The sequence below is a fragment of the Sinohyriopsis cumingii genome, chromosome 13 (genome assembly GCF_028554795.1).
Source record: "Sinohyriopsis cumingii isolate HCF-2022 chromosome 13, ASM2855479v2, whole genome shotgun sequence".
NCBI classification, from domain to species: domain Eukaryota; kingdom Metazoa; phylum Mollusca; class Bivalvia; order Unionida; family Unionidae; genus Sinohyriopsis; species Sinohyriopsis cumingii.
Genome location: NC_142973.1, coordinates 21279043 through 21291517, shown reverse-complemented (window position 1 = coordinate 21291517; position 12475 = coordinate 21279043). Strand labels below are relative to the sequence as shown.

The window sequence follows — 12475 nt, the reverse complement described above, 5'->3', positions numbered from 1 at the left end:
TGGATGAAAGTGTTACACAAGTGAACAAGGTATTGATGCTTTAATCTACCGGTACAATTAATTGACACAATCTCTTTGCTGGTTTTTTTTTTGTTGGGGGGGGGGGGTATTGTTTTCTCATTTGCTTTGAACTTCAGAAACCAGAATAACCTCAGCCTGTTTTATGTAATATATGAAGTAACATAGAAAAAAAATACAAATCTGAAAATTAAGCACCACTTTATTCAACAAAGATGTAGTTTGCCATTCTCATTGTTTCAATGAAAAGATGAAAAACATACTATACACTCATGTACTGTACAATCACACAAAAAAATACGCCACTATTTCACCCATAACAAGTGTACTACATTGATGTATTGGGTTACCATATTTGAACTTTCAAAAAAGAAGACTCTCCAGAGAGTGGGTATATCTGTAACAGTATTGAGATTTAAGGACCAAAATGGAGGACATGTCGGGGAACAAAAGCATGGTAACCCTATTCTTATAAACAACAGAAATGAAATAACAATATAGTCATTACTACAAAGACAATTTTTTAACATCTGTCTACATGCCTTAATTCCATGAGCATGTTATGTTTTTCTTAATGGTTTAAAATTGACCCAAGTTCTAATTAGAACCCTGGTAAATTTTAAACCATTATGGTTTTTTTCAACATTAATTGTAATGCTTCTGTGACCTAGATAAGGGCCAGGGAAATATGGTTTAGTTTTAATGGTACTTTTAACACATTGTTGGCTATATAATGCAGAAAAAGTGGGAGCCAAATGCTTCCCCAAAGACATGCAAAGGCAGCCAAAACAGGTGGTCTTTGATAACTGTTCTCAAGACAGATTTTACTGTATAACCATCAGCTTAGATCCGAATCTACTGTTGCATAATGCAGCTGCAGATCTGGGTCTATGCCATTCCAATTAATTTAGTATATGTAGTATAACAAACAGCCTAGCCTCTAAGCTGTTGGCACTTAACTGCAGATCTGGATCTATGCCATTCCAATTCATTTAGTATATGTAGTATAACAAACAGCCTAGCCTCTAAGCTGTTGGCACTTAACTGCAGATCTGGATCTATGCCATTCCAATTCATTTAGTATATGTAGTATAACAAACAGCCTAGCCTCTAAGCTGTTGGCACTTAACTGCAGATCTGGATCTATGCAGCTTCCTTGAAATCAGTAGTACAGTAAACAGCATAGACCCTACTCTACTGGCCCATAATGCAGATCTTTTCTGTTCCCTTGAAATCAGTAGTATAACAAACACCATTGGCACTAGTATGCTGCTGCAGACATGGGTAATGCTGTACATTATTGGGTACAATAATACACACTGCAAACTCAGTAGTGTAGATGCTGTGTAACAATTATCAAGCGTACTCATTGTGACAACTTAGACCTCTGTTGTAACGATGTGCACCTCTGTGATATAATGACATTGATATGAGGTCACTTTCATCCAGGTGTATCATCAACTCGAGGAAAAATTGGCCCTAACATGATGTGGTTGCAACATATGCATCTTAATATTGCAAAGAAAATGTTTATACAGGTTTAATAATTGCAATAACAGAAAAGAACTAAAACCACTCAAGACCCTTGGAAATCCTTAGTGTTTTACAGTAGTAGAATGGTCATGTAGGCTTTCTAGTGTGGAAAACTGCTGGGTTCTCTAATTCTGTCCTGAAAACAAATTCATATACTAATATGCCTGTTCTTTATGTATATGTAAGATTAAAGCATTTTTTAAAAATTGAACAAAAACCATAAACTGTTGATGATGTCACAGCTGCTGCCAGCAGAAAAGTGACTGCTATGTCTTGCTTTCTGCTAACTTAGGCTTGATAATAAATTGTCAAAACTTAAATTCTTAACAATAACACACACTGTTTGATAGAGCTGTCTTCACTAAATAAAGACCCACACTGTGAAGATACCTTATTTCATCAAGAGTACAAGTTGCATCCCAACAAAATATTGATTTCATCAAGCATTGCATTCTAGAGATGTACTGAATATACACATCAATTATTACACATTTTTTAAAAAAAAACTAATGGCAAATTTCCTGTTTATTATAAGAACAAATTCCTTGAACAATCTTCATTTCTGCAGATTGTTTAAAATAATAATACATTTCATGATATAGAAATGTAAAAATTTTAATTTAATGTTTATGTGCAAGGAGTTGTATCCCAAGTGGGAGAAATTTATAATACTGTTAGTAAGAAAGATGTAAACATCCATATATGAAAACTATACCTACTGATATCCAAATACTCTGCCATCCAGGGCCAGATTTAGGTTCTAACAGGTCCTAGACTCACAGGTATATCCTTTTCAGTAACATGGTGTTCATAGGCCCTAGGCACAGTGCCTATTGGATAATACAGCCATGATGCTATGACTATCAAGATAAAATACCAAAAGATTCGGAGCTATTTGCTTACCTTTATCCACCCTGACATAATAACTTCATTCTTAAAAGCAGAACAATAAATACCATCTAAAATCAAAGACCCTGATCGTCCATAGCATAATGTGCCTGCAGATAAGGGTCTGTCTTTTGTTCAACTGATTACTCCTAAAAAAGACTGCACAGGCTCAGATCTGATGTCGCATAATGTTCAGGCAGATTTGAGCCTGTGCAGTTTGCAGGTGGACTCCACTTGTAAGCGAGTATATATGGTTGACCCCCATATTTAATACAATAGCATTTTAAAATAACTCTTGAAAATATGAAATATCCATTTCTGCATATAGGGTTATGCATAAGGTTCACACTACTACAAATGAAAACATAATATTGATCAATGACATTAACATTTGAAATTAATCAATAAATTCAAACATTGATTTGGATGCCCCTGCCGAAGACTCAACTAACAAATGTAATACACAACTGTATAACAAGAGTACGGGAACAGCACATTATACACTCATCCAGTGTATGGTTGACTTAAGAGAGATAATTAACTCTTGGTGGCCTTAACTCTTAGTCCATGAAAGCAGTGTTAACTATTTTTCTTTGAGCCACAATGTTGATCTATGGACACAAAAATTATTAGCCTCTTCCAAACCTTAAAAGTGCAAGTCATCAACAAACTCTGGTCATGGTACCTGGTCTAGAACTTATTATGGACACAATAAATCATTTATCATCTTTCAGTAGAAGAGACATTGACCTTTAGCCTTTTGAATCCAAAATCTATATTTTTAATGAATGTGTGAATTATCTACAGACTTTGGTGAAGGTACATGGTAATGTACTGAAATGTGAGCAAACCAGTTGTCTTTGTTTTTTTCCTTTTAGGAAGCAGTCATGACCTTTTGACCCCAAAGTTGACCCTGACCTTTGACCTTATGACCCACAAACTGATAGACTTCTTCCTTATCCCAAGTGCAAGCCATTCACAACATCTGAAACTGTGTGGTTTGGATTTTTAACATAGCTTTAACAATTTTTCAGTCGTATTGCTACGATGTCTACAGTGTGACAGTTGATAGTGATGTCTAGTACCGGGGCATCATGTCGCAGACATGGGGCATGATGTCCCACCCAGTCATATTATCCCGACACCAGTCCTAACACACCTCTTAATGCTGAGCGCCAAGCGAGGCGGCTGTAAGTACCATTTTTATAAGTCTTGGGTATGACTCGGCCGGGGATGAAACCCACGACCTTCCGAGGTGGACGCTCTAACCACTAGGCCACCGGAGCGGCTCATTTGCAACTGTTGAAGGTGGAAAAGTAGTTGTATAAAAATCATTTTATTGTTTCTTTTCTTTGACCTCAAAGTCAGTAGGGTTCTTTACCCCAAGTACAAACCATCTAAAAAGAATGGTAAAAATTAATGGATATAGATGGACAAAAGGCTGGCATATAAAAAATGCAATGACAGAATAAGAAAATGGTCATTAAATGACAAATCCATTACATTAAAAAGCTGCAGTTTGAGAACTTCTTTTTACAATATACTATCACATCGACAAAATTGGTAATACACAAAAAGCAGTGTAAAAGATAAATGAACACAACTGGAATGTTTAATCAAACACCAAAATGTATGTTCTCTCTACATTCAAATGATTCTCAAGGTGTTTATAATGCTCTTGGCAATGATTCCCAAGGTGTTTATAATGCTCTTGACAATGATTCTCAAGATGCATATATTGCTAACAAGTTCAACATGTCAACATTAAACCCATATTTAATTATGAAGGCAGTGTAAAACAAAGTTCTACATTTCTCTCAGTGCAAAGCGATTTATAAATGTAATCTTTAAGACATTACAGTAATTAGGTTTTGCATACAATAGTAGACTTGTTTAATATGGTAGTGCCCAAGTGATTGTAAATCGTCACATGACTGCTAAATGTAGTAAATAAGTAGGTTTAGGACGTGTTTAATCACTGTGTATGAAAAAATTGCCTATGACAGGTAACCAACTTGAAATTTTAAATCCATCTACCATTGTAAATATGCAAGTTTTTGCTAAGGCATGTTGAAAAACGTGAATTGAATTGATTCATGATTGGTCTATTTGAACCAACCTTAATAAAGATGTAGGGTTGAAAAAAAAAAGAGTCACTTGTGCATGAAACATTTGTGAGCACTGATGCATAATTATACAATAAGAATCCTTGAGTAACAAACAAGCACTCTAATCTATTCGGATAAATAAACCACGTCATATCTGGAAATATTTTTGAAAACTAGAATAGAACTGACATAACTAATACTGATGAGCTTAATAAGCTTGGTTTAGTTTTTTAGGTGTGAATGCCATTGTTCAGCATGTTAGGCTGTACATGGTAGCCAGTATACTGGTGAAGGAAGAATCAAGTATGAACCACTGACTCGGAAAAAGCTACTGCCAATCTTTCTCACATACCCACATTAGATGAACCAAGATTCAAACCCATGGTAATGGGGGAGCTGTGAGGTTTCTGTAAAGGCAGTGCCTTAGATCACTTGGCCAGCTGTGGCCTGTGAGCATAATATGTACCATGCTCTCCAATAACTGCAATAGCAGTACAAAATTCTGCTATATATTTCATCCAGCTGCAAGTCAAAATGGGCAACAATCAAAGAAATGAAGATTTGTCAATATGTACATCTTGAAATGGTGACTGATATGTACCAGGTTTCACTGCCATTTATTAAAAAAATTGCAAGACAAGCTGTGTTCACAAGCTTTTCTCCTTCACTTCAATTCAGCTGAAGGACATCTAATAACTCTGCAAAAACTGTATGACAAGCTGTGTTCACAAAATTCTGTCTTGCACTGATTTCAGCTGCAGGACATATAAAGCATCAACTACACAAATTGTGATTAACAAATCGATTTACTGATGTGTGAAAATGATGACCATAACATGTGCAAAGTCTAGTGTTCACAAGATTTTTACTACACCAGGCAATAGCTACAACAAAACTTGCAGAAGCAGAATGATTGTCTATATAAACATGTTCTGATGAGGATTATGACATTTCCACAAGTTTAATTGTGATGCACTGAAATCTAATACTAACTGCACTGGAGTTCCATCATACACTGCATGCAGCTCAAAGTAAAAAAGATAACTCATAAAAATGAATGAAGACAGTTGCACTAACAAGATTGCAATGCACTGCATTAAGCTGCAAGTCCAAATGGACCGTAACTAACAACTGGGGCTCATATAACTCACCTTAATACACAACAGTTCTCCGAGTCATTAAGCAGGCTTAGTAGCAGTGTATGAACACATCTTGTGTGAACTATCTCCCAGACTTTATATCATGCTGAATTTACATTTTCGCTACATCCCAATAAAATTTCTTCCTAAAGATGAAGGCGTAATTAATACTGAGTCTCTTGCTCATGTTCGAAGTCATCTTGGATGATGGTAAACACAACACATAAAAAAAAACATGGCCTTAGAAGTGTTAAGGAACATTATATATTCAAAGTTTTATCAAAGTCTGAAAACAAATGTGTCTTCAAGAGTGATATTTCAAAGTGTCATGGCAATCAAAAAAAAACCAGGGAACCTGGGTGTGCTAACAAGATTGTTTTATATACTTATATACAATAACTAACAAGTTGAAGGTGCATATATGCATTTGATGATGAGCAAGTTTAATAGCAATCCAACACAAATTGAGCTAAACAGTCAAGCACAATTATTAAAAACTCTAAAGAAGTGTGGGGGGGGTATAAAATAAAGAATAGACTCTTAAAAATTACATAATTTAATCAAAGATCTGTTTTACATGCCTACTGCATACTCTCCATATCACTTTATGAAAAATAATACCTGACATTATAAATTGTTCTAATGTATTGAAATTACATCATACATATTAAGTCTCAAGTGAACAGTTAAAAAATGCAATAAACACCTATATACTGACACGTGAAATTTTGATATTTTTAATGTCTCTTTGTTCTTAGGCCCTGCTAAACAAGATCCCGCTTTTTAAAAAAATCACTGAATCTAATGAACCAAAAGACTTGTGCTGATGTCATTCTCTTTAAAATGTGACTAAAGGGTAAGTGGATATTTAAATAATATGTATACGGTGAGAAATGTTTGCTAAATCCAAATATAAGGGTGTGATTTGGTACTGTTCCTAATGAGAATTAGTCAATCAGAAACACTTCTTTACATACAGAAATGTAGGAGCCAAAAAAAAAACAAACAACATTATACTGACACCAAGGCTGACCAGTCCTAACACTAACCTCTTAATGCTGAGTGCCAAGTGAGGCAGCTGTTAGTACCATTTTATAAGTCGTTGGTATGACTCGGCTGGGGATCGAACCCATGACCTCCTGCATCCGAGGTGGACACTCTAACCACCAGGCCACCAAAGCAGTTATATAACAAGATTAAATACCATAGTACTGTAGGTTGATTAGTTGGTTTAAGTAGTACTTTCATTGGAACTGCATGTCCCCCATGAGTACAAGGTCAGCCTAGGTCCGCTATCAAATGCATAACTCTTGGATTACATTGCTCAGTCTCATTAGTATCTGGCTGCATACCAAATCTGTCTGAAATCCAATACTTAATTGAAGCTACCCATGTGGAACACAAGTTAAGTTTGAGGATCCAACAATCAAGGGCAATAACTCCAATAAAGGATAATGATTCAATACTGACAACTGAACTCTGCTAAGTTGGTTTTATAAATAACAAGCTATCCACCTGGATGATAAATTTGAGACTATGGATTGAAAAATATAAGGACCGATACAGTTTGGAAGGATCCACAGACAGGTCCAATATAATGCCCCCATTTCTATGAAACGTGGGAGACAAGAATGGAAAAAAGGAAATACTTTTATGCCCATTTGTTGTAATATCAGTTTCTAAAGTCTGCCAGGATGTGGATAGAAAGATGAAAGGAATGAAAGACATGACAAGACAGATGGAAAGGACTAATTTAAAGCTCACTCTTTTCTACAAAAAGCAGTGGATAATAAAAGAAAAATAGTAAGACGGACATCAATCTTGAATGTCTGCCAGGGCTTGAGAAAGGAATAAGTTTGCTTTACTCTCTAAATGGCCCAAATTTTCATCTTTTTTTCTCCAAATCACTATCATAAATCATTACAATACCAATACTAGTTCAAACTGGTACCCCCTGATGATGTCATAGGCACATGCCAACATCATGAAGTAACATGGCAAATGGCATAGGAATGCTAAAAAAACACAGTAAATGCACTCTATTTTAAAAATAAAAATAACTGTTCTTCACTATTTATCAAAAGATATCCTAGGATCACACAAATAGAAACTTCAAAATTTCTACTACAAAACTGGACAAAAAATAATATAAACTACACTAATAATGAAGAATCATCAGAATATTTTGATTTGACCAGTTCTGATATTAAAGCAAAGAAACATTTTTTCTGATGTAGCATTTCAAAATGTTTAATCAAAATATAGTAATACTAACACAAGTATCTGGTATCAAATGAATTATTTCACAAAGAAAATAATTTCAAATGGTAAAAATGACTACCACCAACATCTGATACAAAAAACCTTTGAATGAATAAGAGAATGTTTGCTATCTGGAAGAAACATTTAAAATAACAACAAGAAATAATATATCAGTTTTGATATAAAAAGAAAAGAAGACATATTCCTCTTGTATGTCAATGTATACATTGTAGTACAAGAACATAACACAATGATTGTATCAATATGGAACACTGATGCGCATCATTTTGTGTTTTCCACTGTATGTGACATCATCGTATTGCATTAAAAACACAGTAAAGACTAATAATGGATCAAAAAACGAAACTCTTCTATGAAGTGCCCATATAGTAGATACATTCTGAACAATATCATTAAAACCTGACATAAAGGCCGATTTCAGTCAAAAGTGAACCTAGTCCTTTCTCAGAGTGAATGAAAAACACAATTAACAAAGAATGAAGCTTTCTAACTTAAGTTGTGATTCACAAGAGTCAAATTCATAATATATCAGGATATGCTTCAGTTATGGGAGTGAAATAGTTACCCTCAAATGTTGAACTTTCACTTCAACATGCCTGGAAAACAAAGCTGAATTCATCTTATGAAACTTCCCCACTCCCCAATTTCCACAATTACACCCATCATATTCTGCCCAAAACAGTAATTCTAGCATAGCTTTTAGCAATAAAACATCTTAGTGTAAAACAGTTGTAACATTCATTCATTGTACTTATTCATTTTTAATGCCTTCAAATATGAACAGAGTTACAATTATGCAAACAATAATCCCAAGCTTTTTCAACATCAAAAGCAAATATTGTATCATTAAAGGTGTTTTGAGATTAAAAGTAATGAAAGCAATGAATTTATGAAATACTTCACCTGAAAATATAGTGATACAAGAGACTTCAGATCTCTGTGTCGCTTATCTTCATGAACAGTTCCCTATTTTTGAGGTTACCATCTAAGGCAATCAACATAGTTACATAGCAGTTTTTCACACTCTTGACAGGATGTCGCCATATGTTCATAAAAAATATGAGCATTTTGTATCATTTTAATACTGTTTAACTTGAACAAGAAAAATACAAGCTTGTGACAACCTTAATTTGCCATTACCAATTATGACCTCTTGCTTTTTGCTATTTTCTTAGCCCTTTTAAAACTATTAAAAGTCCAGCAGGACTGCTGATATTGTGAAAAACAGTGAAGAGTATTAAACTGTTTAAGAAAATATTAATTTTGTTAAGTAAGAGTTCTTGTATGTCAATTAAAATAAAGTATGTGGTTTACCCTGCCACAAGTAACCACCTCAGAGAAATGAGATCTAGGGTTTTCAAAAGTTCACAGTTTTCTTTACATATGGTTTGTACTGCCAGGAGTTTCTTTTAAAGAAAATTTGAAGGACTTCCAAAAGCTTTAAGGATCAAGTATTTTCCCCTCAAGAAAGTAGGTCATACACCCATTCTGAATTTTAAACAGATCATTCCTAGTTGAATCCCATTCATACTAATTCAGTCATCCATTTGCAAATATGATTAGTGTACCACTGCAGCAAAGGGACAATACTCCATCTGGTAACTACCTGACTCCAGACTTGATACCTTTTCTAAAAGGTATTCCTTTATTGAAATTCACAAATATGAAAACTTTTCAATTTACAAAATAATATGTTTTATTTAGCTATAATATTATTGTATTCCCTCAGATGATTGCAGTAAGTTTTTGGCAAAATTTTAAGATTTTTTCCAATACATTCATGGATTTTTCAAGGCTGTACACACGATGAGATGTTTTATCTACAACAATATGATGAAAGTGACCTTCAAAAATGCGTCTTTTTAGACATTTATTTAATATGTGCTACCATCTTAAAAGCATGTTTAGCTGATAATAAAAAACAATGGATGATTACATCATCAAGTATAGTCTTTTCAGACCACATAAAGAAGCTATCCAGCACTTCTGTGCACGTAACAAAATCCTTTGTTATCAAATAAACCGGTGAAATGCAGCACCTTGCCTGCAAAACAAAGCTTAAACTAAGTTAAGGAAAAAACTCTTTCCTTAAAGCTTCCTCCATAACTTTGCCTTGTGTGATGCTGACCATGATGACAAAGTAATCCCTGCAATATCCACTTATTCAATCCAGTCAAAAAGCACAAGTTTCCACCTGCTCACAAATCCATGTAATGAACTGTTACGTAGTGGATTCCAACAGAGCTATTCACATGAGGCTTGAGAATCATCTAGTATGCAATTAACTGAACCCTTTCCAGCCATATTTCTTCAGTAGCCCTCAATCTTTTTGCTTAGATCACCAGCCATGAGAATCCAAAACTTCAGGATAAGTATCTTGCTTGCTGGTAATTCATGGTCAAATTAACACTTGCAAAAATAGGGAGCCATAGTTAAGCAAGATCTTGTAGGTTAATTGTAGATGTAGAGAATTCAGCACCAGAAAGGTCATCAGAAATGTCACTGCTTGAAGAGTCCTGCAGGGCTGATAATTCTGAACTGAGAGCCGACTCGTCAGCATACAGGTCAGGATGTGGTGGGTCATCCTCAAAAAAAAAATTAAAAAATAAAAATAATGACAAGTTTATGGAACATGGATACCCAAACAATGTTCCTAAATTGACCTACAGTACATGCATCATGGAATATGGAAAATCCACATGCACACAGTGGAACCTAATCCTTTCAAGTTATTCCATCATGGACCAAATATTGTGGCCATCATGATTATCCATGGTGGCTTATAGTGGATGGATTAAGTTTTATTGCCTCAGAAAGAAAGTTGCAGTTATATAATTATGTAATAATGGACATCCAAGACATTGTGTGGAACTTACCTGTCAGCCAGCTACAGTACATAGTGCTGTTTATTATTCAAACTTGCCCACTAAATCTCATTCCCATGTGTGTACTGTGCGAGATGAAAAATACATTTCTGAGCAAAGAATCCTTGGACAATTTAGATGCTTCACAAAATATACAAAGTTTAATGATAGCAATTTTAATAAGAGATTCTGCTTTTTAACATACAAAAGGAAAATTAAGTCCCACACCAGGATTAGCAGGTTTCATTATCATTAAACTAGAATATGCAAGAAATGCCATGATTTATTTTTTCATTCTCCCCAGACACTTTCAAACTGTTTGCTTAACATGTTCCCACAAAATGAAATATGCACAGTACTATCCAAAATACAACCTCTATTAGTCCAGTCCCCATTGTGCTTGCGACTCAAATATACAAACTTGCAATACATTTTCTCAGAAATGTGTTTACTTTCACCATAGACCTCCAGTTTTTACAGATTTTATGAAGCATGCAGTCAAAAACCAACAGCAAAATAACTTGCAATTGCTGATTTGGTCATTTGATGAGCTTAATATTACCAAATGGATGGGTGCAAGTGATGAAGAAACATAATTACAAAAATATTTTCTGTAGGAGGTAAAGATGTTTTTTTTTTCAGCTGATGTAGATACAACTTCATTTGTTACAGTATATTCTTTCAGTCCATGACACATACAACAAAACTGTTCATGAATGTCATGGAAATATTGTTCATCAGTTTATTTACTAATCTGTTACATTTTGACCCAATTATCCATTTTAAGAAGTTGATGTGAATACAAATAAAACCATTTGTTGCAAAAGAACACCTACAAAAGTATATTTATGCAGGGTTTAGCAATTAGGCCACCAATGTCCAATTACTGAAATTATGTCCATATTCACCCAAATAACAATCAATCCAGGTCAGTATGTGTGAACTGGGAGTGAAGGGTGAGGGAGTTACATATTGCAGTAGCAGTTAATTTCTCCTGAACATCAAATCATATCTTCTTTCACAATTCAACCGAAATGCCTACAATTTGGAGTGAAATGATACACTTCTACCATGTATTGATATGACTCATGGTACACAGACTACGATATGATACATTATTGATACACATATCAACTTGGTCTTTTCACCTTTAGATGGTCTCAGTATTAGGGTTAAATTTCTAGCATGCACATTCCAGACAGACTCAGACTTGTCATCTGTTCACATGCCATTCTCAGCCTTGACAAGATATTTTTTTCCAAATATAAATTTCCAAGTCTTTTCCAGGTTTTTTCCAGAATGAACTTATTTTTTTGAAGGTTAACATATGACCATTACTGAATGGAATTAAAGAACATTTTGGATTATAAAACATGCGATTTCCAAGTCTGAAGCTGTTTCTCTTTCAAGTCTCTCCAAAATATATGTCACACAAAATGAGTCACACAAAACAAATCTGACTATATTCCTATAAACTGGCATTTAAAGCCATTTCAATGCACAAAATACAAATTCTAACTTTGCTGACCTGCATTATGTTGTTACGTGGAAACAACATAATGAGCATAAATTCTTGTTTCCTTTCAAACCTTTAATTCTAAAGAATTCTAGAGCAATATATGTGCATGTTATACAAAATAAA

The 12475-nt window shown here is 34.5% G+C and overlaps 1 protein-coding gene across 1 annotated transcript in view; it reads right to left on the bottom strand.

The window, feature by feature from the left end:
- Positions 1-202: 202 nt before the first annotated feature.
- LOC149785032 (uncharacterized) overlaps positions 203-12475 on the bottom strand; it is a 66286-nt gene continuing 54013 nt past the window's right edge. Inside the window, exon 13 of the mRNA XM_089978737.1 lies at positions 203-10554. Coding sequence (XP_089834863.1) covers positions 10402-10554 — 153 coding nt within the window. The 3' untranslated portion in view covers positions 203-10401. The remainder of the gene's footprint in view (positions 10555-12475) is intronic.